Source organism: Linderina pennispora (genome assembly GCF_002104995.1).
Source record: "Linderina pennispora strain ATCC 12442 chromosome Unknown DL89scaffold_10, whole genome shotgun sequence".
Classification (NCBI taxonomy): Eukaryota; Fungi; Kickxellomycota; class Kickxellomycetes; order Kickxellales; family Kickxellaceae; genus Linderina; species Linderina pennispora.
Window position 1 is genome coordinate 524,172 of NW_024468258.1, and position 26,070 is coordinate 550,241.

At 56.5% G+C, this 26,070-nt stretch overlaps 15 protein-coding genes across 15 annotated transcripts; 6 read left to right on the forward strand and 9 right to left on the reverse strand.

Moving 5' to 3' along the window:
• Positions 1-107: 107 nt before the first annotated feature.
• DL89DRAFT_268829 (uncharacterized protein) lies at positions 108-3,469 on the forward strand. The gene is made up of 25 exons (XM_040888053.1): positions 108-442; positions 476-502; positions 527-647; positions 678-812; positions 846-851; positions 873-907; positions 929-1,169; positions 1,194-1,244; positions 1,266-1,304; positions 1,329-1,367; positions 1,395-1,421; positions 1,458-1,469; positions 1,503-1,577; positions 1,617-1,672; positions 1,703-1,739; positions 1,764-1,816; positions 1,853-1,895; positions 1,920-2,023; positions 2,045-2,078; positions 2,106-2,204; positions 2,235-2,241; positions 2,275-2,486; positions 2,512-2,631; positions 2,654-2,876; positions 2,935-3,469. The coding sequence occupies exons 1-25, from the start codon at positions 375-377 to the stop codon at positions 3,015-3,017; spliced, it is 1,947 nt and encodes a 648-aa protein (XP_040742125.1). The 5' UTR covers positions 108-374; the 3' UTR covers positions 3,018-3,469.
• A 32-nt stretch (positions 3,470-3,501) lies between these two features.
• Positions 3,502-5,122, reverse strand: DL89DRAFT_294209 (uncharacterized protein; the record flags this gene model as incomplete). Its single annotated transcript, XM_040890489.1, has 8 exons — positions 3,502-3,510; positions 3,604-3,870; positions 3,911-4,144; positions 4,210-4,278; positions 4,319-4,600; positions 4,629-4,874; positions 4,930-5,004; positions 5,039-5,122. The coding sequence occupies 8 exons, from the start codon at positions 5,120-5,122 to the stop codon at positions 3,502-3,504; spliced, it is 1,266 nt and encodes a 421-aa protein (XP_040742126.1).
• Positions 5,123-5,687: 565 nt separating this feature from the next.
• On the reverse strand, positions 5,688-6,488 carry DL89DRAFT_268830 (synaptobrevin). Its single transcript, XM_040888054.1, is given in 4 exon segments — positions 5,688-5,851; positions 6,012-6,013; positions 6,025-6,356; positions 6,439-6,488. Coding segments are annotated over 4 exon segments (363 nt in total). The 5' UTR covers positions 6,441-6,488; the 3' UTR covers positions 5,688-5,824.
• Positions 6,489-6,821: 333 nt separating this feature from the next.
• On the forward strand, positions 6,822-7,786 carry DL89DRAFT_323854 (uncharacterized protein; the record flags this gene model as incomplete). Its single annotated transcript, XM_040891418.1, has 2 exons — positions 6,822-7,529; positions 7,609-7,786. The coding sequence occupies exons 1-2, from the start codon at positions 6,856-6,858 to the stop codon at positions 7,784-7,786; spliced, it is 852 nt and encodes a 283-aa protein (XP_040742128.1). The 5' UTR covers positions 6,822-6,855.
• A 49-nt stretch (positions 7,787-7,835) lies between these two features.
• DL89DRAFT_323855 (18S rRNA biogenesis protein) lies at positions 7,836-8,949 on the reverse strand (the record flags this gene model as incomplete). The annotated part of the gene is made up of 2 exons (XM_040891419.1): positions 8,006-8,949; positions 7,836-7,962 (listed from the first exon to the last, which is right to left on the reverse strand). The coding sequence occupies exons 1-2, from the start codon at positions 8,875-8,877 to the stop codon at positions 7,836-7,838; spliced, it is 999 nt and encodes a 332-aa protein (XP_040742129.1). The 5' UTR covers positions 8,878-8,949.
• A 174-nt stretch (positions 8,950-9,123) lies between these two features.
• DL89DRAFT_268832 (uncharacterized protein) lies at positions 9,124-9,678 on the forward strand. Its single transcript, XM_040888055.1, has 2 exons — positions 9,124-9,354; positions 9,429-9,678. The coding sequence occupies exons 1-2, from the start codon at positions 9,184-9,186 to the stop codon at positions 9,501-9,503; spliced, it is 246 nt and encodes an 81-aa protein (XP_040742130.1). The 5' UTR covers positions 9,124-9,183; the 3' UTR covers positions 9,504-9,678.
• Positions 9,679-10,535: 857 nt separating this feature from the next.
• Positions 10,536-11,171, forward strand: DL89DRAFT_31367 (uncharacterized protein). Its single transcript, XM_040891013.1, has one exon. It carries the CDS (start codon positions 10,754-10,756, stop codon positions 11,108-11,110), a length of 357 nt encoding a protein of 118 aa, XP_040742131.1. The 5' UTR covers positions 10,536-10,753; the 3' UTR covers positions 11,111-11,171.
• A 404-nt stretch (positions 11,172-11,575) lies between these two features.
• Positions 11,576-12,312, reverse strand: DL89DRAFT_268833 (uncharacterized protein; the record flags this gene model as incomplete). The annotated part of the gene is made up of 1 exon (XM_040888056.1): positions 11,576-12,312. A coding segment is annotated over exon 1 (643 nt), but the record flags the coding sequence as incomplete, so codon positions are not given.
• Positions 12,313-14,059: 1,747 nt separating this feature from the next.
• Positions 14,060-15,102, reverse strand: DL89DRAFT_31379 (uncharacterized protein). The gene has a single exon (XM_040891017.1). It carries the CDS (start codon positions 14,725-14,727, stop codon positions 14,185-14,187), a length of 543 nt encoding a protein of 180 aa, XP_040742133.1. The 5' UTR covers positions 14,728-15,102; the 3' UTR covers positions 14,060-14,184.
• Positions 15,103-15,269: 167 nt separating this feature from the next.
• Positions 15,270-16,494, forward strand: DL89DRAFT_268834 (homoserine kinase). The gene is made up of 2 exons (XM_040888057.1): positions 15,270-15,498; positions 15,528-16,494. The coding sequence occupies exons 1-2, from the start codon at positions 15,367-15,369 to the stop codon at positions 16,449-16,451; spliced, it is 1,056 nt and encodes a 351-aa protein (XP_040742134.1). The 5' UTR covers positions 15,270-15,366; the 3' UTR covers positions 16,452-16,494.
• A 2,084-nt stretch (positions 16,495-18,578) lies between these two features.
• On the reverse strand, positions 18,579-19,568 carry DL89DRAFT_209809 (PGAP1-domain-containing protein; the record flags this gene model as incomplete). Its single annotated transcript, XM_040884170.1, has 1 exon — positions 18,579-19,568. A coding segment is annotated over one exon (990 nt), but the record flags the coding sequence as incomplete, so codon positions are not given.
• A 483-nt stretch (positions 19,569-20,051) lies between these two features.
• DL89DRAFT_217114 (aldose 1-epimerase) lies at positions 20,052-20,843 on the reverse strand (the record flags this gene model as incomplete). Its single annotated transcript, XM_040884324.1, has 1 exon — positions 20,052-20,843. A coding segment is annotated over one exon (792 nt), but the record flags the coding sequence as incomplete, so codon positions are not given.
• A 225-nt stretch (positions 20,844-21,068) lies between these two features.
• Positions 21,069-23,883, reverse strand: DL89DRAFT_294218 (P-loop containing nucleoside triphosphate hydrolase protein; the record flags this gene model as incomplete). Its single annotated transcript, XM_040890490.1, has 6 exons — positions 21,069-21,563; positions 21,601-22,581; positions 22,629-22,943; positions 22,982-23,179; positions 23,208-23,561; positions 23,875-23,883. The coding sequence occupies 6 exons, from the start codon at positions 23,881-23,883 to the stop codon at positions 21,069-21,071; spliced, it is 2,352 nt and encodes a 783-aa protein (XP_040742137.1).
• An 86-nt stretch (positions 23,884-23,969) lies between these two features.
• DL89DRAFT_31545 (uncharacterized protein) lies at positions 23,970-24,933 on the forward strand. Its single transcript, XM_040891034.1, has one exon. It carries the CDS (start codon positions 24,053-24,055, stop codon positions 24,587-24,589), a length of 537 nt encoding a protein of 178 aa, XP_040742138.1. The 5' UTR covers positions 23,970-24,052; the 3' UTR covers positions 24,590-24,933.
• On the reverse strand, positions 24,656-25,111 carry DL89DRAFT_294220 (uncharacterized protein; the record flags this gene model as incomplete). Its single annotated transcript, XM_040890491.1, has 4 exons — positions 24,656-24,676; positions 24,717-24,767; positions 24,802-24,948; positions 24,983-25,111. The coding sequence occupies 4 exons, from the start codon at positions 25,109-25,111 to the stop codon at positions 24,656-24,658; spliced, it is 348 nt and encodes a 115-aa protein (XP_040742139.1).
• Between the last annotated feature and the right edge of the window lie 959 nt (positions 25,112-26,070).

The window sequence follows — 26,070 nt, forward strand, 5'->3', positions numbered from 1 at the left end:
ATAGCAATTAGCCCGCATTTGCACACATTACTCAACTACATCAAGGTATGTGCACATCAAGCATGGCATGGGAAGGGGTTTGGTGGGTATCCAACAGGAAGAGTATTCATGCCTGCATGTCCACTGCAGCTGTGATGTGCGAGGCAACCAATCATGTTGTGATTGGCCATTCCTCATGCAGCATCTTGTCAATGTGTGCAGGCCAGCCTTTTTGACAAGTTGTCTCGGCAGCCCCGTTTTCCTCTCAATTTTCATACTCTTACTTTCTGCTCCCCTCCTTTATATACTCTTGTGTATCTTCAAACCTTTGTTGGTGTCCCATCTGTCGCCAGGGAACTCAACGTGGTCACTATAGCATTTTTGACGCTTGCCTAATGTTTTCTGGTCAACGGAAGAAGCCTGACAGTAAAAAATCAGGCGGTCAGGGCCAACAACCGCCAACGTCACCAACTAATAGCCCAGCACAGCACGGCAGTAGCTTGCCCATTCCACCGACCCATAGGTCTACGGAGCTTTTGACGGCAAGAGGTGCGCGCGCCACAGACAGGAGCCCTGCCATTGGATGGGAAACGCAGATATCGGACAGTAACAGCTTAGACTCGATGTATAAATACGACCGGTCGATTGCTCAATCCCTAAATACCGCAGTCGCCGAGCTTCATACACTTCTTAGCCAGCAGGTGGCTATCGCTGTGCCAGACTTTACACATGGCATTGCTACGAGGTTTGTCCGCTACATTGGTGCAATCGAGGTCCCTGGCCAGATGCCGGACTCGGTCGAGGTGGCCAACACCTACATGATCAACCTTGCTGTGCGACCTGGACTCATGAATCTCATCACAGAGTGGATTGTCACCCATGGCAGGTCCAAGGGCTTGTATCCGCCAAAGTTTGACGGTATCACAGAGTACGGAAGCCAGAAGATCAGCAGGGCCCCTCCCGAGTTTACCCAGCAAGTGTGCTTTATCGACCAGGCTCCGCATGACCCCTTGAACGCGCCCAGCCAGGACACAAGCATCAAGATGGACATGCTCGAGGCGATTGAGCCGCTCTTTATCTCTGGCCCGTCGGGACTGGGCAAAAGCCACCTGATGCTTGGGGCTGCTGCCCAGTTGGCGGGCCGGCAAAACGTCGTGGTCATCTACATCGACGATGCTGGCGACCTTATTGTGCAGCCGGGATCCAACGAGCAGTTTGTATCAGTTGTCGAGCACATGGCTTGCAGGTTTATCGACCACCAGCCTGTTTTGGATGCAATAACCCAGTGGTACAAGGAAACCGAGATGGCGCAGACGAACCTGAAGGTGAAGATGCACGATCTGCTGAAGCGTATCCGCGCGTACTGCGATAAAAAGTGGATTACGGCGGTGTTTTTCATCGATGACTACGAAAAGATTGTTGACAAGCCGAGTAATGACGTGGTCTTTGATATCCGCGAGCTGAGCCGGTACTTGCAGTTTATGACGGTCGTTTCATCGTCGAATCCGAACAAAATGCGCCAGATTGCCGAGGCGACACAGCAGTGCGTTATCACCACACTCCCTGACTTTAATGACATCGACAACATCGCATTGGCCGTGCACCCCTCCCTCGATATCACACTTGACGACCTGCAGCGGATTTCCAAAGGCCTCGACAACTACCCAGTGGATGTTGTCTCGACACTGACACGGTTGAGCAACTATATTGAGCGCGACCCAAGAGTGTATGCAGACACAGAATTCCACAAGGTTGACAAGGTGCAAATCTGTATCAACGAGCAGATTCTGGAGCGCAGCACGCGCATTTCCCGCTTGCACTCGATATTCGTAGAACAGTGCCTTGACAATACGATTCTGCGCGCAGGTATCAGTGACGACGCTCTGAAGAAGGTTCGCGTTGGCAAAAACAAGGAGGTGATATCGACTGATTCCGGCGAGCTGTACTCCGAGATGCTGCGCATTAAGCGTGCGGTCTTCATGATGTACCACGGCTTGGAAATGAAACCTGGGTCACGTCGTGATCTGCATTTTATGGTTCCCGAGTACGCAGCCAGCGCCAGCAGCTTGGGCGCAATCGAGTCGCGCCGATACGGCATGGTGTGCCGGCCGCCGGCTGCACGCAAGATCCTATATGAGTCGTATTTCCGCGGCACCATATTGGAGCAGTTCCAGTGGATCTTCAAGCTGTGTGCGTCCAAGTACGACATGGAGCCGAACGAGCGCGTGCGCTTCTTTGACCTGTCGCTGCTGGAGCTTGGCCGTCTGGTGGCATCGGTGGTGAACCTGGAAACAGAGCGAATGACGACGGTGATGTTTGATTTCGGCCGCCAAGTTATCACCCTGACAGACTGCATCACCTTTGACAATGCCATAGAAGCGGCCTCTAATATCATTGCGGACATGCGCAAGGCAGGTCCGAGATACCTGCCGTCAAAAAGTAAGCAGACAGTAACCTTTGGGCACACTACCATGCTGCACCTTCCGGGTCTGGACTTCGATGAGCAAGTGGATGGCGGAGGAGATGCGCAAGGCCACTCACCACCAAGGGTCCTTCATTCTCGCTCTCACTCGCGAGGACAAGTTCACAGAGAGCGTTTTTACGGGATGTGATATTAAAGTAACGTGGATCGTCAGCGACCCGATCAAGGTGGTGCCCTCTGGCGCCAGGCCAGGAGCGGGATGGGAGAACAACTGGAGTGAAGGGGCTCCCCAATCCTGCTGACGCACAGGCTGCAGAGCGGGAGCGTGAATACAACGCGCCGCTGCGCGATATGTACGACAATGACACCGAGTTTGGGTACGAGAACAGCTGGTCAGCAAAGGCGATCAAGATCTTTGGGCGCATTGGAGACAAGAGCAGGTTTGCTGGTGCTGATGACGTTGGAATGATTGCAGGTGGCGCCTAATGACCGTGTGGGCGGTATCATCCAAAGTAAGGGCAAGCTGAGCGGAGTTAATCCTGAATCCATGTCGAGCTTTGGCTTTATTGCCATCGAGACGGTAAACGCACTCAAGCCGACGTTAAAGAACGTTTAACTCTCATTGTCATTTGCTTCAACAGCATATGCGATACATATAAATATCCACAGATTCAAGTGGAAGAAAAGGTTTATTAACGCGATAATAAAGAAGGGTGGGCATGAGGAGTGGTCGTCATAGCTTGGGAAGTGGGTCGTTATGTTGGTGCAAGCCAGCCCTAGGTAGTCGTAAGAAATTGGTCGGGGGCGGTAGAAGGACGTAGAGGGGATGTGCGCAGCTTGGAAGGAATGTGGGCTGGCTGTATTGCGTAGAGGTCGTTAGGAGGAATGAGGAGGTCATTAGGGCGGACGAGTGGTGGAGTATTAGGTGCGAGGGAGATTGGTCGGTATCAAAAGGAAGGGGAGGGGCGTAATGGCGTTTGGGTAGACCTCTGCGGTCCCGCAGTCCTTTTATACTGCTCGCTCGACGGGCGACTCGCCACAGCATAATGGAATGTAGGGCGATTGTGTGGCAAAACAAAAAATTACAAACATGCAGTGCATTAGGCTTTCTACCGCACAATATAGACGGCTCTCAGACTATTTTTTAATCTCCGGCAGCACAATGGAACAAACAGCATTCTACGCGATAACATTGAGACGACACAGTAGCTATTGTTGCTGTTCTTCCATTGCAGATACTGCTCCGAATGCACGGTAGGCTGCGCCTTGACTCTGCACACAGGCGCGGTGGCGAACCACCGAATCATGCCGTCGCTGGTAGGAAACAGACTGACCAGATCCGGCGGCAACTGTGGAATCGTGGAGGGGTCAATGTGGGCTAGCGGCGCAGTCTTCTGCGGCTGCGGCTGCGGGCGGCTCGGGGCGGTGGGCAGCTGCGGGCGCTGGCCCGGCATGCTCACAACTGCCGGCTGGTTCCGGGCACCGACAATCTGTGGGCTGCTAAACGACGGCCTGCGACACATGGCCGATGCTCGAGCGGTGGCCCATCATGATGGTCTGTGGCGAGCCCAGTCCCGATGGCGGCGGACGACCGGCATTTCCGTAGGCTGACTGCCGGCGTGCCGATACGCGCGGGCTGGGCTGCACCGGCGGGTGACCGGCGGCGGCAGCAGCTGCGGCGGCTGCGGCCTCGCGCTCACGCTGCAGGATCAGCTGCTTGTTCTTTGGCGGGCGGCCGCGGCGCTTTCGGCAGGGTCACGGGCACTGGAGTAGGCGCGGGTGCGGCTATTTGCGCAGCCTGCATGTACTGCGCGGTGGTGGGCATGGTAGCCAGGCACAAACATGGCGTTTGGGCGCATCTGCATCATCTGCTGGTACTGCATCAGCATCGACGGGCTCATACTGGCGCCCGGTCACAAACGCCTGGGTGTTGGCTAGCGGGCGGGTCGCCATCGGGTACGACATCAGCGGCGTGCTGGGCGGCTGCGTGGTGGGTGTGCTGGCTGCTGATGTCTGGCGCGTCGACCGACGCGTGCGCGGCGACACACCGGAGTCCTCCAGGCCACTGCCGAGTTTCTCCAGCTCCCGCGGCCCGCCCGCCCACTCAATAATGTCGCTCAGCGCCTGCTTCCGCTCCTCGGTCATTGCGTGCGGCCAGTACTGGCGGTTGCGGTTCTTCACCTTCATGATGAAAGCACCCTTTGTCGATATACTTGCAGTCGCACACATACAGCGGGCCATGCTGGCCGCTCGTCGTACTCCCTGGGTGGCCGCGCACAGCATCGCTGGATGGCACCACAAAGCACGGGCGCACTACCTGGGCCACTGGCACCTGCACCTCGCGCGTCGATTTCAGAACCGTGTTCTGGAAGAACTGTACCGATGGCGGGTGCACAATCTCGTGGGGGTATGAGAACAGCACAATATGCAGGGTTACCACCCCCGTCACTGTGTGCTTCTGGATCCCATGGATCTGCGCGATTGTCGGGGGCGCGCTGGCCTCCTTTTGCCGAGTCGCTGACGACTACGTGGTCGCCAATGTAGTACATTTGCCCGCTGCACTCTATACTCGCCAGCTCCTCGATGCTGCTGTCTTTGGGCTCCTCCGGGTCTTCTGTCCGCTGGCGCTTCTCTGACATGATCGTCCTGCTCTTCAGAGTGTGCCCGCTTCAGGTCTCCGTTCGTGGCTATAGTCGCGCTGCCGTTGCTCTGTAGCGACATTGTCTGCATATGTGCGTGCCAAGTCGGAGTAGCGTTGGACAATATGTGGTGTGTTTGAGAGCGGGGGAAGGAGCGTAAAAATACTACAATACCCGCAACAGCTATCTGCGACGTAAATAATATAACAAAATAGGGAGTTTGTGAGAACGCGACAAATAGAGAAAAAGTGAAGATGAACAATACGAGCTTTCTTTAGGCTAAAAGGGGACAGGAGTGTTGAGGAATATCGTCAGCATAGATAATAGTTGGAAGCAACGCAAAAAGTATTAGAGAAAAGCTGTGCCAAAGAGCAGCAAGAAAATCGAGCTGGTGTTTGTGGAAGCGAGGGAACGCTTGGCCATGACAAAAACGTTGCCAGCGATCAACTAGGGGACGGGGGAATCAAATCAGCTGCTCACCGATGCCCACATGGAGCCCTGGGGCTCCAGCCGTCGTAGCCCATGTAGCGTGCGGCATGGGGAGGCAATGGGATGTGACAAAGGTATATTGAAGAAGAGAAAGAAACGGGGTCGAAAAAAACAAGAAACGAAGGAAAAACTAGACAACAAAGTACCAATCCTTGGGCCAGAAAGAAACAGCCGGCACTAAACGGTCTCTCCCTGCTGAACAACACAAAAACCTGTGCATTCTCATTCACAAGACAGGGTGTGTCCCATGAGAGCGAGATCGATACGTGCGGGTGCCCAAAACGAGAACCATTTTTTACTTGTTCTTTGACATAACGACAGGGAACTACAGGTAATATATGCAAGGCAATAATTAGTACATCAGATGTGCTCCTCTAGACCCCAGACACTTTCATGCATGCATGCAATTAAGCAGGAGCACAAGGCCAGGCGGGTCTAGGCCATGCCTGGCTGCTCTGCTGCTGTCACGCACAGCATGTATCAAGAGCTACTTACCGACAATGACCACGATAAGAATGATAATGATGACGGCGATGATGATCTTAAGCTTCATGTCGCGCCACCACATCTTCTTGCGCACGTCGGTCGCACCGCGGCGGAACTGCCTCGCGCCCTCGTTCAGCTGCTCGGTCTTGTTCTGCAGGGTGTCAAGGCGCTCCTCGCGCTCCATCACCTTGTTGATGTTCTCCTGCATGATGCCCACGACCTCATCGACCTGGCGCTGCACTTCCTGCCCCTTGTTGCCGCCGCTGGTGGGGTTGTTCTCTGACGGATATGCATACGGGTTGCTGTTGTACCCACCGTTGTTGTTGTTGTTGTACGACGACCTAGGAGCAAAAAGTTTTTTGTTTCAGGAATGGGTTTAGCAATAGCATATGGGCGTGAGGGCACTGCGATTCGAGGACTTACATTTTCAAGAAAGAGAGATGTTTTCCAAAGCGTGTCCTTTAAGCCGAATTCCCACAAAAACCACCGTTAAATAATTAGAGATGTCTGTACAAGAAAAAGGTGCAGCTCGAATAATAAATGGTAATTAGAAGAGGAGAAATGCGAAGAGAGTGAAGCAAGTGGAGAAAAAGGCTAGCTCAAAGTCTCCACTGACCAGCCCGCATGTCTTTTTATAGGCGGGCGAATCACACTACACCGCCCACACGCTGATTCCGCCCAGAGGGCCTTGGCACGCTGGCATACTGCTTCTGCTACTCACGGGGTGTGTCGGCATGCAGCTGGCTCCCATATATGCAGTGCCAGGGCGAGGCACGCATCAGCCAGAGCCATGGGTGGGTTCCAGCCCGAATTGTTCCAGATACATAACTAGCCTTTACAATGACTCTTGTTTCACCGCCCGACGCCGCCTGGAAGGTCTCCGCACTGCACGTCTACCCAGTAAAGTCCTGCGGCGGCGTGGCAGTTGCAGCCGCGCAAGTAACGGCGACCGGCCTCAAGTACGACCGGCTGTGGATGCTCCTCTACGAAAAGACCGGGCGCTTCGTCACGCAGCGGCAGGAGCCGCACATGGCGCTGATCAAAGTAGCCATTGACGAGCCGGGCAACCGGCTGGTGCTCTCGGCCGACTCCATGGCCGATGTGCTTGCAGTGCCGCTGCACCCGCAGGCAGGCGACCTGGGCGAGCAATTCGCAGTGCGCGTCTGGTACGACGACGTGATCGGGCGCTGCTGCGGCGATAGCGCGCGCGCCTGGCTGTCGGCCTTCATCGGCAAGCCCGTGCGGCTCGTCTACAAGGACCCCGACGCAACGCGTATGGTGTCGCGCTATGTGCCCAGCCAGGACATCTGCCCGCTGCCGCCGCAGTCGAGTTTTGCCGACGTCTTCCCGTTCCACATCACCACGCAGCCCTCGCTGGCTCACGTCAACAAGAACGTGCCGCGCCCGCTCTCCCAGGCAAACTTCCGCCCCAATGTCGTGCTTGACAATAGCGCTGGCGCCGCCTACGACGAGGAGTCGTGGACGCTGATTGAGTTCAGCTCCGAGTCGGGCGAGTCGTGGCAAATGTGCGTTGCCTCCAGAACGCCCCGCTGCACTATGCCGAATGTCGATCCTGGCCACAGGCGCCATGAGCAAGGACCGCGAGCCGATGAAGTCGCTGCGCAAGTTCCGCTGCTCCGACCCCGGCAAGCCATCGCAGGTGTGCTTTGGCATGCAGGCCGCCCCCACCACCGTTGGCCAGACCATCCACGTCGGCCAGGCCGTGGCTGTGCGCGAGCGTGGCGAGCACTCGCTGACCCAGCCGCTCTGAACAGACACATTCTTCTTCTTTGTGATAGTCAATGGCTATATTTAAAGCTTTATGTTGTCTTCTTGCCGACGTTGATGTACCCAGTGCCCAAGCACGTCATCAGCACAGTCTCAGTCTCGGGATCCGGCTTGATCTTGAACTTGACGTTGAAGAACTCACGCAGGATCGCGCAGATACTGGATCGAGAACGGCGTCAGCTTGCCAATACGCGTCTTGCACGCATGCTCAGGTCCCAGCACCATCAGCAGCAGTGCCAGCCACTGGTGCGATGCGTCAAAGCACCCACCGCGGCAGATCTCTGTCAGCAGCATGCGGGCCGCATCCCGCCCAATGTCCTCCGGCGCATCACCCGCATTCGCACACAGCTCGGCGGTCAGCAGCGCACCTGTGGTTGACTCGGCCACCAGCGACACGCCGAAACCCGGCGACAGCCCCGACTCGGCGCCCTTATACACGTCCGTGTAAATGTAAATGTCTGGGATGAATCGATTCAGCTCGCCGCGCGCCGACTCCACCATCCGGTTTGCCGTCTGCGGCGACACGCGCGCCGCATACGCAATACCGCGGATCCGCTTCACCCGTCCCGCATCCACAAACATCAGCGGCTGCACCTGCCGCACCACCGGGCACATGAACCGCACCTCTCCACCGCCCCGCGGCGGTGCTCCGCGCTTCGTGATCTTCAGCTCCACGCCCTCTGACAGCCCAAAGTGCCGGTAGTTCACCAGCGTCGCCGTACGGATCGTGTCCACGCTCAGGTCCGTGTTGTTCATTGTGATGCCGCGCAGCGTCGCCGTCAGCTGCTCCTTGCCGAACGGCGCCAGGGCCACCAGCACCTCAAGATAGTATCCGACCGCCCGGCTCACCGGGCACTCCAGCTCCACCTTGCCTCCCTGGATCATTCCCGGCTGGAATAGCACCGACGTACCCGTGTGCGAAACCACGATCCGCGACCCGTTCGTCACCCGCTCCAGCAGCCGCAGAAGCGACATCTCAAAGTCCCGCAGCCCTGGGTTCTCGTCGTCCGAGCGGATCCGGTCAATGCGCACCGGCCGCTGGCTCAGAACTGAGAACACCAGGCGCTGCTTCATGAAACTTGTGGCCCTCGAACTGCACCACTTCTCTCTTCGACATTGCTAATATGTAGGGTAATTTGACAGACTAAAGGGGAATAAAGACGAGCAAAGCCTTGGGCTGGCTGAAAATTTCACTTTTTTTTTTGCTGCGAAATTACTGGAGCTCTAGATCGCAGGTGTGATTCCTTGATTGCCAGTTATCTCGGTGTGATCCGCCTCCGTTTTTGAGTACGCTAAGTGTACTTGCAATTCGAATTTTCCCTTTTTCCCTCTTGCCAGCGTCATTTCTTTTTTCCTTTCTCAATTCCACATCACACAGCAATGTCGGGTGTCAATGTGCCGAAGCTCCGGGTCAAGCCCAAGAAGATCAAGGGTATCTCGCCGTGCGCCGTCGAAATGTCCTCGCTGGTGACCTGCTGGGCGTCCACGTCCATTGATGATGCCCGGTGCGCCGAGGTAGCAAAGAACCTGATCTCATGCATGCAAAAGGCGGTACGTAGCAAATACAGCTCCAATGCTCTGTGCACCCGCTTTTCATCGGCTACTAAAATGTATGTTCTCTGTAGAAGGCGCCAGGGAAGGCTCGGTCGTCCGTCAACTTCCACCTGGCCCGCTTGGGCAAGCAGGTGCTGGGCAAATAATCTGAGACCATGTCGTTTTCAATGCAACAGCTACCACAAAAATTGGACGTACAATACAGCTCGATTAAATCATGTACATACCAGCCGTGTGTTCTGGATTGTGTCTGTCTATGCATTGCACGCCAAAAGCACCTGAAGGCTAAGCAGTGGGCTGAGCAGACTACACCGTGTCTTTCGTAACTGTGAACGCTTTGGCAGAATACGTTGTCAGTCCCAGTCTTGTAACTACGATTCAACTGGTCTATAGGGGCTGAGTGAGCAGTAACAAATCTTCAGTCAAGGCTGACATTCTGACCCGAGAGAGCAGATCGGTATTCATAGATCATTGTTCATATCGATTCTAGTAGTTGTCTATGGGCTGGCTTGAGAGTGCATCCTTGGCTCTCTGCGCTCTATATGGCCATGCCAACTGATTGCTGCACCGGCACTGTAGTGGGTCTTTTTCCTGTGCTCTCTTATCGGAAAACCAATGGGCTGAATGCGCAGGCGCTTGATTCTCTGCACAGGCGCCTCTATGGCCGATGCTGCCCTCCCGCCCAGTGATCTTGTGCGCTAGACCATGTGCCAAAAGCAATCTGGAACTCCGCCATGCAAGGAGGGCAAATTCAGGCCGAATCTACATTTCTGCTGGCCCGTCCCCGAGCCATGCCCTTTGCCGTTCTTGGAAACCTACCTCCATTCAGCGCCCATGGTATCTAAATGCTGACCAGCGTGGGGTACCTGCCATTTTGCTACTCTATTACAGAAGACTCGATATACAGCTGGATATCCGATCACACACCAGCATGGGTAGTGCAATTTTGGCATATACTATGCACGCAAAGAGTTTGTTGAGCACAATCCATAGTGACTGGAGGGGCTGTCTCAAAAATGGACAGAGTTCCAATGCAGGATCTTTCAGGGGTATAATGACCAAACAACTAGCGGCATCGGATCTGGCTATCCATCACTTTCAAGTCCCGGATGATCCACAGTTCCTTTGCTAGTTTCTACACATATTAGTGCTCATCCGCACATCTACAGAACGTATATGTTTCTGCTAGTACCATGGAGCTGCCGCTGTATACTGCTTAGTTGAACCACACCCCACCTATTGATCCTCTGCTTGCTCTGTGCAAGGTCGATGCACCGAACGTCAACACTACGCAACTACGAGAATATAGGCTAATTTATCTTTGGTAGCTTGGTCATTGTCAGCAAGTTGCCAGACCTTGCTTTCCATGCTCTCCTCCTTGAATGTATAGTCCACTATGTATGCAAAACCCCCTCGTGTACAAAAGACCACGAATGACATTGGAAATATTAGGTCGATGCCTCTGCGAGCAATAGCAAGCAATGTTTCAGCAAATGATTCCAGATTATCATCCCTAAGAGGTGCAGATGTTAGAATCCTAAGATCCGATTACCGCAAACTACAAATATTTTCATTCTGTTGCTTCTTTTCCTTGTTTCACCTTTTTTGGCTCTGCCACCGGAGCGATGGTACAAGACCTTTACACCCACTCCCATTCCTTTCCTCTTTGTTTAGCGTTCACCACATCAATATATCCCTTGTCTCCGTTGCTTTTTATCACCCTACATCTTCCACCTTGTGCTCTAGACCTTGAGCATGTGTGCCCTCTGCTACAGCCAAGCAGATGAGGACCCTTGTGGATACACATGTGCCACCGCTATGGCCACCAGGCAGAAAGTTGCCGCCGCTCAGGAACTGCCCAATGCTGCCACTACTTGGGTTGCTTTGGCATCTGCTAGATCGGCTGACATGGCCATCGGCCAGCGCTGGTGTCGTCTGGTGGGCAATGCTATAAGTTCTAGATGGCCAATATATCAGAATGATAAAAGAAGGTTACCTGTTCAGCTGAGTCAACCCACACAGCAGGCAAGTGAGTTAGCCACAATCCGTAGTGTAGAAAACACACATTTGTTGTATTCGTTTATGATTGCCATTCTCCATGTGTTAGCGAATTCCCAACAGAGGAATCATCGATTGAGGGCGGCACAAGGATATGAAGAGGTTTAGCTCGCTAAATCAGCCCTAGACTATGATATGGCAATAGCAAATATCAAATTGCCAAACTATTATTTACGAGAGGTGGATAGTCAAGAGCGTAGCTATGCCAAGTTGGATACCAGTCCTAGAACCCGCCAGCCACTGGCGATGCCTGCGAAATCAAGACCGCCGCGGTTAGTAGCACTGTAGAAGCCATCAGCCATCCACTCGCCGCCCTTGTGTGGGTAGCGGGTGGAGATAAGCTTAGGGATCGTCCTTGGAGCGTTCGTCATCAAGAGTCTTGCGGGTTCAGTCCCCAACTGATGAGGATAAGCTTGAGGAAATCGCTGCCGACTGCTTGCCTCCACTGCTAGCATACCCTGGATCTCAGAAAACGGCCCCTGATTTGTGTATGTGGCGACAGTCATTGGAGTGCCCCTGGCGCAGCACCCATGTCCTTCCTTGATGAGTGATGTGCCACTTGTATTTTTGCCCACTGGCGTTTGTAAACTTCCACGCCATGCTTCCGAACCGGCGGGCCGCGTCGTGCTCGTCATTCTTGTCAAAGATAGCAGCAGACCGGGATTGCGTTGCAGTTGATCGCGGCAGTTGATATTTGCTCGCCGTCCGAAGAGTATGTTGTCAGGACAACAGTATCGCGGGTGTATTCGAACCTTATAGGCCGGGCTGGTTAGGCTGTCAACGGAATCAGTGGGCTGGAGTTTGCCGGTGTAGACGTAAGAGGCACTGCTGGCAGAATCCTTAGCAATGGTGAAGTAGGACGACATCGTAATAGGTGTGTTGGGAGTGTTGATGAAAAGATGAATGGTGAGGTGTTTGTTTTGCTCCAGGGATGAGAGAGCCCTTTTATACATCGCAGGAATGGTGACGCGGCGCCAGGATCCTCCTTTCAAGCTATAGAGCCAAAACCACTCTTAGGCGCGGGGAATTTTTCAGATGACCTATTTTAAGTAATTTCCAAAACTGGCCCTGGCTCGTTGATGCTGCGCACAGGCTAGTTGGAGCGCAATTTAAAGACGGTTATTGGGGATGAAGGTGTTTACTACTGACACCACCAATATCAAATTTCTACAAAGCATATTCCTCGACAGTTCCATAGCCCAACAGACAGGTTCATGCATAGATAATAACGAAAATTAGATGCCTTTGGGGGCGGAGATTTATAGACCAAACATGATGGTACAATACATGTGTCTAGAACGTGGGTGTACTTGCACCGAATTCGGACTGCTCCATACCGAGTCATCGGCAGTGTGTGGATGTACCTGTATTATTACAGGTACAGACAATTATGGCTATGGCTTTATATCAGGTCAGTACTTGTGTAGCATACATTGGCGCAATAGCAGTTGAGATCCACTGACAAGACTCAGAAGTAGCCTGTTGTAAACTGATGCTCGGCAGCGCTATTAAGAGACTCATTTTGCCGAACATGCTCCATGACAGAGCTATCATCCACACAACTATACCGTGGGATGTCTGCTGGGCGGAGGACAGTGGAGTATGATACGTTGTTGGCACCGACGGTCGAAAATAGTCGTTGCAAACGACGGCGTCCCACTATCGAAATGTACCAGATAGTGGTTTTAGGTAGGACATATTAGGCACCATCCTTGCATGTCTGTTCCGAGATATGTATACTAGGTTCCTGGTGAAGCAGTACGGCCGTGAGTTGACCATATCAGGCTATTCAGCTATGTAGGGGGTAGTGATGCTGGGACACATTTTGACCGTACCCTGGCTGAATTCCATGTCAGTGACCATGGCGTAATAGTCGACTGAACATCAATCCGATCGTATGGACATGAGCTATGCGAATGTTCTGTTGCCCACGATATTTTGTCTGGATCTGCTAGCAATTCAGACAAATGAGTGAATTATCGGCATATATGGAGGGAAATACGTGTAGAATCAGCTGAAGAGAAAAAGGTGGGCTGCCAGGCGCTTGGGGACCCTTTTAGGTGTGTAATCGGTATTGAGCATGGTGGTGCAGGGCGATGTTGGCCGGCCTAATGCCAGCCCTCATAATACCACACAAAATTTATTTTATGCTTATTACCGAAATCACCCTAATATTGCATATTTAACAGTCATCATGTGGTTGTTCGTAAAGTGTGGGCCCATTTGATGGCGATGCACATAGTTTTAAATATAGACATCTGGTTTGTCAACAGTAGTCAAGTCAATGAACACAGTTAAATGGTCAACACCATGTGTCATGGCAAGGTGGTTTGAGATAAATGCACTACTCAGCCATGGTCTTGACATCCTCGACATAGCAGTCAATGGCGTTAGCATAAGACTGCAGGGTGGCATATTTTGAAATCGAGCAGCGAAATACCACACCAATATTTTCGCTTGTGACACTTGGCCAATACAAGTGCTCACCAGCTAGGTGTGCTTGTACAAGTGTGATTTGACATGTATGAGCGCTACAACCCGATTGCGTGTCTATCTCGGTTGACAAATGAAAAGACACAGTTTACATAGCAATTAAACTAGGTTCTGAATTCTGGATACCGTTCAGTTTTACCCTCGATACCTTCGATCTCATCTGGTTTCATGCCATTCTGATTCCTAGCAGCGCTATCCAAAGACGCAATGAATATAATCCACAAAAAAGATATCCTAAGTTGGACTGCTCAACATCAAAGCCCTCGAGCTGCTCTATCAGCTCTCGCCGGCACTGCTCGACGATTCCTCGATCACTACCAACAGCCGACAGCACGACCAGCGGCTGGCGAGCAGCACCTTCAGTCGGTACGGGGGTCCAATTCGGGTACGACCCGAGCTTGACACCCATTGTCTCGTATTTCTTCTGCATCTCCTCGAGTACTGGCGCAATCTGCGACTCCCGCAGCTGGGTTCCCACCAATGCCCGCATAAATGGCCGCACAGGCGTATTCGACATGCGCGCCACCAGGGTCGGCAGGTAGGCATCAAGTAGCTCTTCAAAGAGACGCGGAATGCCCGGAAACACATGCACATTGCGGATCTGCACCACCTGGCACCCAGTACTTGTCGCACGGATACTCGACCGTGGCCTGTTGAGGAAACAGCGCCATCCTTGCGCTGGCCACTTCCTGCAAGCGAGCCGTTCGGATCAGGCAGCGTCACATGGGTTTGGCGCAGCTTCATGATCCTTATGCATTCTCTCCAGCGTCTCCTTGTGGTATGCCAGCGGCTGGGCAAAGGCCATGGCGATGGCCTCATAGGTAATGTCGTCGTGGGTCGGGCCGAATGCCGCCGGAGGTGAAAACAAAGTCGTGTGAGTGCGCCAGGCGCTTCAGGGTGTTGGCGATCGACGTGTGCTGGTCCGGGACGACGTCGATTTTGTCCAGGGCGACGCCAAGGTTAAAGCATTTGCGGGCAAAGTAATGTGAATTTGAGTCGTGGACTTTGCCGTTGAGAATTTCGTCGCCTATTACGCAAAAGGCGGCGCGCAGAGAGCCTGTGGAATGGAGGGGTGTGGAGGACGTGTGGAGCTGGTGAGCGCAGCGGTTGCGCCAGCTGAGATATACGTCGCGGTAGCATGCAGTGAAGGATGTGAGAAGAGGTAACTGAGATAAGGGGAGGGAAAGGAGCGGGCTTGGTCTAGCAAATCGGGCCGCAAGCTGACGTGACTCAATAAACGCGCCTTCTCGGTTAATCGATTCTTTGTGCGCTTATTTCTTCTCAGATGGCAGAATGAACTGAGCCACGGACTAGTATAAATAGACGCCCGTCCTCCTCGCCCCACAGACGGACAGAAGAGACAGGCGCAACTGCTTTGAACCCTTGTGTTTTTTATCCTCCCCCACTCTTTTCTTCTGCACTCTTTTTTCCAACCGGCAATTCTCGATCTAGAAAAGCATGAGCGTCACTTTTGATATCAACGTGCCTGCAACCTCGGCCAACATCGGGCCCGGGTTCGACGTAATGGGGCTCTCCCTGTCGCTGTACCTGACGGTCCGCGCTACGGTCCAAGCGACGCAGGCGGAGTTCGTTCCAGCAACATCACGATCTCGTACGAGGGCGAGAACTCGTCGGGGCTCTCGCTGGATCCGACAAAGAACCTGATTACGCGCACGGCCCTGTACGTCCTGTCCTGCCACGGCGCTCGCGACTTCCCGCACCCAACTCACGTAGTGGTGAATAACCGGATTCCGCTGGGCCGCGGGCTGGGCTCGTCGGGAGCGGCGGTGGTGGCCGGCGTGCTGCTGGCGGACGCAGTGGGCGAGCTGCAGCTGACAAAGCAGCGGATGCTGGACTACTGCCTGATGATCGAGCACCATCCGGACAATGTGGCGGCGGCGCTGGTGGGCGGGTTTGTGGCGAGCTATCTGATCGAGGTCGACCGGTCGGGCAATATCCCCGAGAGCGAGGGCGACGCGAGCCAGCAGCGCCAGCGCGAACTGGAGGCGCAGCGGCAGAACAGCGAGATCAAGCTGCCGCCAGCCAACATCGGGCATTACGTGCAGCTCGGGTGCTCGTCGAAGATCAAGGCGGTGACGATTATCCCGCAGTTCGAATTGGCGACGTCCAAGGCGCGGGCGGCGCTGCCGGGCTCGTATGAAATCAAGGATGTGGTGTTCAATCTGCAGCGGCTGGCGGTACTGACGACAGCGCTGGGACGCGAGACGCCGGACCCGTGGCTGATCTACCGCGCAATGGAGGACAAGGTGCACCAGCCGTACCGCAAGCACCTGATTCCGGGGCTGCCCGAGATCCTGGCGACACTCAACCCGGACAACACGCCGGGGCTGCTGGGCATCTGCCTGAGCGGAGCGGGCCCCACGATTCTGGCGCTGGCAGTGGACAACTTTGACCAGATCGCCGACAAGATCCGCAAGGTGTTTGCGAGCCAGCCCGACGGCGGCATCGATACGCACTACAAGCTGCTGGACATTGTGTCGGAGGGTGCGTCGTGCGTCAAGACCCCAGGCCCGGCACTCTAGCATAAAAGGATGTTTATTAATGGCCACAGGTGATAATAAAAAAAGGATATCTCTATCGGAGCTTGCGGCTCAGCTCTTCACTGAACGAGGAAGGCTTGTCGGCAGCGGCCGGGGCCTGGATGTGCTGCGACACCAGGCGCAGCGGGAAGTCGGCAAACTGCACCAGCGCCAGCCATGCAGGAGATGGCGTTTCCAATGTCATACAGAATATACGGGCGGCGGATGCTCCACAGCCAGGCCACGGCAGCAGCCACAGCAAAGATCAGACACGTGACACGCCTCAGATGCCCAGGCGGCAGGCGCGGCACGACGTGGTGGGCGGCCAGCAAGCGCAGGGCAAAGTACCCGGCCATGCTGGCCAGGTTGTGGTCGGACGGGGCATCCTCGAGCCACAGCACGCTGAGGTTCCGCACCCACACCATCAGCTCGGGCGCGCAGTACGGCAGGCTGCTGGTCCAGAACAGCAGCAGCGCCAGCTGGTACTGCGCCCGGTCATCCAGCACCGTCCGCGCTGCTATGCGCGTCGGCGTACACAGGCGCCCCGCCCGGCGACGCCAGCCGCGCATGGACCAGCGTGCGCACGGCGGTGATCAGCTGCGCCATGTAGATCACCAGAAACGCAAACTGGTATGGCACAAAGGTGCACACAAGCACCACGAAGCCGACGGTGGCCACCAGGGGCCGCACCGGCAGCGTCGGTTTCGCGCGATCGGCGGCAATCGTCAGCAATACCTCGTGCCGCGCCCAGTGCATACGCGTGCTCTCCCGCCGCGTCACCGCCGCCACCCACGCCGCCGTATTGCAGACCAGCGCCAGCGCGAGGGCCTCCAGCGCCACGAGCCCCTAGCGAGGCCACCACCAGTAGCGCAGGCACCAGGCTGAGCGTCCACCCAGGAGCCGCGCACGCCCATAAACAGGTTAGTTCCACCACGCAACCGTCGACGGCCGCCATGTGTCCTGCATCGCATGGGCCACCGCCTGCTGCACCAGCGGCGAGACCAGCCCGGCGATCACCAGCCCGGCTGCTGTCCCGTTCCGCACCAGCCGCTCGATGGCCGCCAGGCTGCTGGGGAACCGCGTCTGCGCCCCCTGCTGCTCCATGCTCCACGCATGCAGCTGGTGCAGCAGCACAAGACTCGCCCACACAAACGACAGCGCCAGCAATGCCATGTCGTAGCGCTTCACCAGGCGGTTCAGCGACGAGTACCAGTTGATCTGCAGCGTCAGCGACAGCCCCGCGTAGTAGTCGGGGTCCGCCCACACGTCAATGTCCAGTCCGTCCCACGGCGCCGCGCCCAGATCGCCCACATCCACCAGCTCGTCGGCTGGCAGGTATGCGCCGCGCCCGTGGATCGCCAGATCGAACGAGGCGCGGTTCGTCCAGAACTTGCTCTCAAACCTGCGGCTGTCCGACTGCCGCACGATCGGTTCGAACCGCGGGTACTTTGTGCGCGCTGGGCCCGGCCCAGCATTTGGCACCATGGCGAGCTGGGCCGAGAACACAAAGAACGGATCCTCGGGCACGTGCAGCTTGATCCGCGTGCGTGTGTTGAGCTCCCCGCCCTTGCCTGGCGCCTTCACTGTGTATGGCATCAGCAGCTGCATGTAGCTGGGGCGGGCGGTGATCCGAGGCACTGAGTGCGCGATCGATGCGCGCAGGTATCCGCTTGGTCCGGCCTTGGCTGGGAGCTCCAGCCCCAAGTAATCGAATCCGTCCATGTGGCGGGCTGCGGCCTCCAGGTACTTTAGGGCCATCACCGGCGCATCTGCATCCTCGTCCTGCGTACGCATGGGCAGTGTCACTGTCCGGGCCACTGGAATGGTCTGGCACTGCACGTCTTCAGCGACATCTGTGCTCTTCCTGCTGCACCCCAGCAGCACCGGCTCCCCCAGCGTGCTGCCCAGGAAATCCGGCTCATATGCCACCTGGATCGTCGCCGACGGCCCGAGCTCCATGTCCAGCGGCAGCAGATGCAGCCCGACAGTTTTCTTTGGCGAGCTGCCATGGCTTGCCATCAACAGCACATCGGCCGATGTCAGCAAAATAGCACCATCGTATGTCTTTACATACCGGTAGTCGTCGTGCGTGGTCTTGCGCACCTCCGTATTTTCGACATTCTCAAAGTTCTCCTCGAGTCCCGAGTACAGCTCGCGCCGCATCAGCTGCATGCGCTCATCCAGCGGCAGAATCTGCTCGGGCCGCCGTGCGTCCATGATCATGGTCAGCATGCGCGCAAACTTTATCGCCATCTGCCCGCACCACAGAATCGACTGGTGGTCGACGCTCAGCCAGACATCGTTGATCCCCGACGACAGCACGCTGAGCGCATTGCGTGCGGGCGCCAGGTCCCCCACGTACGCATAGTCGGAGTTGATCATGCCGTCCCGGTTGCCGCCGGCAATCGACACTAGGCTGACGTTGTCCAATGTGCCGTTGTGGAAGCCGTGGCGCCAGAAGCTGTTCACGCCCATGTACACCTTGTCGACGTAGTACTCGAGCGACGCCGTCGGGTTGTTGTGCGGCGTCGACAGCGTGAATATCGCCTGCACCGACCCCACAATGTGGTTCGCCAGCGTAAACGCCGTGCGGGCCACCACCCCGCCCATCGAATGGCCCACCACAATGACCGAAGTGGGCAGCGCAAACTCGGTGTCCGCACTTGCAACCTGGTGTTTTGCCCTCGTCTCCGCGTACCGCGACAGAATAAACCGGATTGCGTCGTTGATGAAATCAGCCTGCTCCAGGATCGAGTACCCGTGCAGGGCGGTGAACTCCTCGTTCAGCCCGACCGTGAAGAAATCAAACCCGATCTGCCCCCGCTCCACCACCTCCGGGTCCTTTCCCGCCAGCTCCACAAACGCCGCCGCCGCCGCCGACGATATCGACCGCACCTGCTTGTGGCTGCCGGCGTTCCCCGGCACAAACAGAACCGGGATCCGGTACGGCTCGTCGTGCACGTCGAAACCGCCCTCGCGGTACAAATGCAGCTGGTACTTGTCCGCGAACCGCGTCCACCCCTTGTCAAACTCGGTCTGTAGCACGAACCGCGGCCGGCTCCAGCTCATTTGGCACGAGCCGCTGTCCACCTGGCCCTGGAAGTACGAGTGCGCTGTCAGCCCGCCCAGTGTCAGCGTCACCCCGAATACCACCAGTAGTGCCAGGTGGTGCTGCACAAACCGTCGTATTTGCCGCCGCAAGCTACGCCCGCCCGGAAGCTGCTCGCTGGCTTTTTGTGTCTGCGTCGAGGGCATTATGTCTATTGTGTATTGGTCGAGGGATTCAGCGCTAACCACGGGCCCAGGGTGCTCGCCAACTACCATGCGCTCAAAAAGAAAAACGAATGGTGGAGCTAGTCTGAACGAAAGGAAATAGCAAGTAACAGGGAATGCGTGAATTGTAGAGAACAGAAAGTAAAAGGAGCTTGCACAAGCTGGTACACAACAGGGAACCTGCCCGTCTAGAAGCATGAGCCCAAAGCTGGTCTTTTTTCCGCACTAGGAGCTCTGGGCACACACTTGTCCGCATCTCGCCCCCCACCCAGTCTTAGATTGTCAGATCATATATTTGTTGTTTGTTCTCTACAGCTTGGACACGCTCTCCACCGTCAGCAGCTGCCCATACGACGCAGTCTCTCCGGGCGCCAGCTTGATTGCGCTGGCCACCGTGCCGGCCTCCACGCACACCATGTTGACGTACTCGGCATCAGCAAAGTCGCCCATGCCCTTGGCCAGCTCGGCCCACGGGTTCCAGAGCACAATGTCCTTGAAATTGAACCGCTTCAGCCGTACCGCATCGCCCCCATACCGGACACACACATCGCCCGGCACATCCCTGTACACGCGGTCCTCGTTCCTGTCAATGGAGACCAGGTCGCGCTCCTCCACGCTCTCGGTGCCCAGGACCTTGTCTGCATACTCCACGCCCTTGAGCCCCTCGACCACAGCATCGCTGATGTGCGGCACGCCAAAGTACGTGTGCAGAAGCGACGTGAACTCGAACGGCTTCTCATCCGTGTTGGCAAACTGCAGGATCGTCGACAAGGTCGTCGCGGTCAGATCCACAGTGTAGATGATCGAGAACTTGTACGGCCACTTGCTAAGGCGCGTCTGCTCAGAGTCGGTGAGCCGGAACCGCGCCACCGCGCTGGCCCCGTGGTCATTGCTGTCGACCAGCTCCCACGTCGTGTTGCGCGCAAACCCGTGCTGCGGCAGTGCTCCGGGGCCGAACTGCGGAAACACCAGGGGGATGCCGCCGCGCACCGCCTTGGTGCCGTCCAGCTTGGCCAGAGAGCTGACGTACAGCCGCTCCTTGCCCTGCGACTTCCAGGACGTCACGGTGGCGCCAAACAGGTACACCTCGCAGGAGGAGCCCTCGGGGCCAGAGAGAACGACGCGCTCCAGCGCACCGGCAGCGTTGGTGAACTTTTGAACAGGCATGGTGTAGAAGGTAATACGCTATTTCTTGATGAAGGAAAAGACGAAAGCAATGAGGAAAAAAAAACGAGCAAGAGGCGAGGGAACCAGCAGAGAATGCCCCGGCCAATTTAACGGCCAGGCCAGCTGCCCATCCCCCAATCCCGTACTGACGTTGCATCACGCGCCAGGCTGATCTAAAAGTCAGTCCTTGGACCGCTTGACCCTGGGACCGTAGTACGCGCTGATGTCGCCGACCGCAAACTCGCTGATGTCGTTGCCGCGCTTGAACAGCGGGCGCTTCTTGACCGCCACCTCATGCTCCTTCTTCTCCTTGGCCTCGACCGCGCGCTGGTTGTTGCCCTTGCCGGACGCCACCTCCTTGGGCGTCTCTCTCAGCGCAAACGCCTTGGCCAGATGGCCAAAGTGCAGGAACTTGACATGGAAGATGCTGCGCTCGGCCGAAATGTGCGTCGCATACGCTCGGATCGACGACAGGTACGCCTGCTTGGCGAGTCCCGCCGCCGCCATGTTGCCCAGCGTGAACCGCTCCAGCATCGCCTGGATCTCGCCTGCCCGCAGCTGCCACTCGCTGGCCTTCTTCACGCCCTCGTATTTCGCCGTCAGCTTCAGCACGCTCTCCATGCTCTCGTCCTGCGGCCGCAGGCCCTTGTCTTGCAGCAGCTGGATGTAGCCGGACTCGCTGGGCAGCAGGAAACAGGATGGCCTCGCCCACACGGCCGAGACGCGCAGTGCGGCCCACGCGATGCAGATACGAGGACACATCCGAGGGCGGGTCGAACTGGATAATGGAGTTGACGTTGGGCAGATCGAGGCCGCGCGCAGCAACATCGGTGGTGAAGAGAATCGACGCCTGCGTGCTCTTGGAGAACGCCAGGAATGTCTCGGTACGGCGCTTCTGCAGCATGCTTCCGTGCAGGCGGAACAGCTTGGCGCCAGGGAACACGGTCGAGTCCAGCACAATCTCGTCGTCCTTGAGCCGCGGGCCCGCCTTGTCGAGCGCCTTCTTCTCCCTCTGCTTCTTTGCCTCGTCCGAGTCCTCGTCGTCCGAGTCCCGCATTGCGTCAGAAAACAGATCCTTGGTGACGTCGTCTTGGTCGTCCTCAGCCTCGGCCTGCCGCCCGCCATGCGCCATCAAAAAGTACATGAAGTCGACTGCGTCTTTGCACGACAAGAACACGATCAGCTTGCTGCTGGGCTGCCGCCGGAACGTGTTCTTGATCTGGGCCACCAGCGTGACCAGCCGCAGCTTAGCCGGCACGATCACCGCCCGCTGCACGAGCTGGTCGGGTACTGTGAACTTGATCCGCCCCTCGCTGTCCAGCAGATCCTCGTCGTCGGCGCTGCTGGCGCCCTGCTTACCGCGGTGGCCCTGGGCCTCCTCAGCCGCCTGGTCCGCATTCTCATGCACCTTGGTGGCGCTGATGAACCGCGGGTTATTCAGCGACTGCGTCGCCAGCCGCTTGACGTTGTCCTGCAGCGTGGCCGAGCACAGCACGTTGATGCGGCGCTTGGGCAGAAACGGCGAGTTGACCATGGTGGCCCGGCCCAGCACAGGCACACGGAACTTGAGCTTCTCGTCCAGCAGCGCAAGGATCTTGCTCAGCGTCTCCTCGAATCCGAGCTCCAGCAGGCGATCGGCCTCGTCGAGCACCAGCCACCGCAGATTGTCCACCATGAACGCCTTGGTGTTCTCCTAGATGGTCCAGGAGACGCCCCTGGGGTGCATGCCAAGATCGTCACGCCCTTGCGCAGCCGCCCCTTCTCCGACTGCTTCTTCTCGCCACCGACTACAATTCCAGGCACCATCCAGTGCGCCCGCATCCCCGTGCTCTTGTCCAGCGGCATATTCACCAGCGTCTGGATTGTCTCGTACACCTGCTGCGCCAGCTCGCGCGTCGGCGTCAGGACAATGGCAAATGTCCCCAGCTCGCGCGACGGATACGCGCCCTTTGTCGGCATCGTGCTGGCTGTCAGAAGCCGGTGGATGATGGGCAGCAGGTACGCCAGCGTCTTACCGGATCCAGTCGCCGCCTGGATGAACGCGTCGTGCTCAATCTGCCCGTCCCGCTCCACATCAAACGTCTCATCCAGACCCGCCCACGACCTCCTTGCCAATCAGCGATCGGCAGTGCGTTCTGCTGGATCGCTGTTGGCTTCGAGATCTCCAGCTTTGTGTGCAGGAACTTTACAACATCAGAGTCGAGTCCCAGTCCCTCGAACGTCGACGTGTCCACCACTGCATTGCTCGACACCGATTTGTCCTGCCCTGCATTGCTCGGCAGCACCGGGATCTCTGGGTTCTTTGTGAACAGCGACGACACGAATCTGCTTGCCTGCCTGGCCAGTCAGAGGTGTAGGCCCCGAGCTTCCTGCTGCGCTGCTGGCCTTCTGCTTCTGTTTGCTGGGATGGTGCCCGCTGATCTCGTCCAGCAGCCGGGTCACTTCATCGTCCTGCTGCGTCTTTTGCTCTTGCCTGTGCTGCTGGTATTGGCTGGGATCCGAGCCTGCCTTGGACTGCTTGAGCTTCTTTTGCTCCTTGGTTGCCTGGTGCTTCTTCACGCGCCGCTCGTGTAGCCGGTCCTTCCACCGCCCGCCGTTCTTGGCCTTGGTGGTACGCACCACGGGCGCAGATGTCTCGGTCGTGGCAAAGTTCAGGAATGAAGCCGTCGTCGTCTGCCATGCTGTGTAGGATAAATGTGTATGTGTCGGGGGAAAGCTGCTAAGCGGAAGGGAGAGAAGAGCGCGGGACCCGACCAGCGCACTAACCTTTGAGCACACCTCGTTTTTTTTTCCTTGCTTGCTTGAAAAGCCAGTGATCCTGATCCCAGGCAGATATAATCTGGCTTGCCATATCACCAGATCGGCCGCTGTTGTAATTAGGGCCAGTAATTCCCCGCAGTTTTGCGTCTCTCCTCAGAGGCTCCAAATAGCGGGGCATTTTCTGGCAGCTAATGTCCTCAGGACTACGGGTGCACGACCATTCTACGCGGCACATTAGGTAGCTCGGAAGATAACAGCTGCGTCGTCTTCGAGATTGCTCGGGACTGGCCTTTAAAAGCGCAAGTGGCTGCTCTCTCCTTCCGCCGCCGTCCGCTTCTCTGCCCTTGCTTTCTCTTTTTCGTTTTTTTTCTTCTCATCCAACTTTATTCTGTACACATCACACAATGTCTGGCCTTCCCACCATCCCGACCATCGCCGAGACCAACAGGCTCACTCTGGAAAAGTTCACCTCGGTGATCTCGCTCCTGTTTGAGCCCACGGCGGTCCTGACCAAGCGCATCTACGACCAGCGCCCGTTTGCCAGCTACGACCAGCTCCTGGACACGGCCGGTGCAGAGATCAAGAAGCTGACGCCGGAGGAGCTCCTGGAGGTCATCAACGCCCACCCGCGTATTGGCGAGAAGGCCACCAACCTGTCGGCGCTGTCGAAGATCGAGCAGGGCCAGCGGGCGTCCAACGAGGACGAGATCCTGGCCAAGTGGGCCGAGCTGAACAAGAGGTACGAGGACAAATACGGGTTCCGGTTTGTCATCTTCGTCAACGGCCGCAAGAAGGAGAGCCTGTTCCCGATCGTCGAGGAGCGCATTGCCCATGGCGACCGCACCACCGAGCTGCTCACTGGCCTGTCCGACATGGTCGAGATTGCCCGCGACCGCGCAAACAAGCTGCTGGCCGCCTCTGCCAGCTGCCCGTCTCCCTAACCTCTAAATTGTCCACACTATAAATCTTACTATCAACATCCAAATGTCTATGGAACCCCCCTATGGCTACTTGGGGAATCGTGATGACTAGCACAGGCCCCTCAAAGACAGCCGTGATCTGCTCGACGTTGGCCGCCGGTGGCAGCGGCACGTCCTTCTCGAACTGGCCCAGCCTCTTCTCGGTGACCCGATCCAACTCCATGCTCACGCACCGTCTGGCTATTGTACTCACCAAAGATCTTCAGCCGGCCCGGCGTTGACCGGTCGATGCGGATATGGTTGTGTGGCACATTCGGCAAGTGCGCGCGCAGCACAACCTGGTCTTCGTCCTCGTGCCGGTCAATGCGCGGCGCCCAGAGCTGTGCTGAGATTCCTGCAATTCGTCTCGTTGACGCCCTTATCTGAGGGCTGGCCGGCACGCAGGCCTTCGATGCTGCCAAAGAAGCCGTCGAAGAGCGTGCCCATGTCGGTGCCTGCCTTGAGCACCAGGTCGTCGTATCCGTTTTCTGCTGATGATGACATGCTTAGGCTGGGTCAATCCGTATGTGCGTAATGAAATATGGAAGAAGAAAGGGCGCGGGACTTCGTCAAGTGGCCCATTGAGAGACACGCACGCTATATCCACATTTGGCTGCACTAATCATGCCATAGGCATAATGGGACGGACGACATATTGCGTCATTCCAGATGTCTGTGCTACGTCGCAGACCGATGGCTAGACCTGTGAGATCCACAGCCATGAGGACCCGCTGCCTCCGCTGCTGGACCCAATACGCAGCGACCCCTTCACGGTACCTGGGGGCTGTGACGACCCGAGAATCACATGACGGGCCAGATGACCAGCGCAATACCTCGCGAGGCAGAGCGATGGACGATCTCTGCATGATTATTTGGGGGCGCCAGGCGTCGGTATTCTTGTGGAAAACCAGAGCGGCATGCACGGCTGGGCATCGGGTAGAATGCACGCTCTATTTTCGCCGCTGCCAGTCCTGCATACACTGTGGCTCTCTTTCTTGCCCGTGCCACTGCCACCCCCTACTACCCACATCTCCCGTTATTGATGGCTATAACATGTGCGCTTTTCTCACGGAGGCAACATACTGCTCTGTGGCCGCAGCCCTGTCTCTTTTTTGCGGGTTTCTGGGCTGCGGTATGGACTCGGGCTAGAAAGCGACAGTTGCTCAGCCGCATACAGCAGTGAGAAAACGATGAATGGCTTGCGGCTTAGCCTCGGTTGATGGCTAGCCAAATGCGATGCCTGCTGTGCTGCGGCAGCCAAGCATGCGGTCACTTGACGAGGAATATTTCACATATTAGCAAATAGTGCTGCAACTGCGAATGTCGACTTTCCTTTTGTGGCAGTTTTAGAACGGGCTACTCTCCCATCAGCCAGCTATATAAAGGGCATGATGACGCCCTCTCTCGCGCTTGCACTTCTCCTTTTAATAAAGCTCCCTTTCCTTCTTCAGCACCAGCGATAA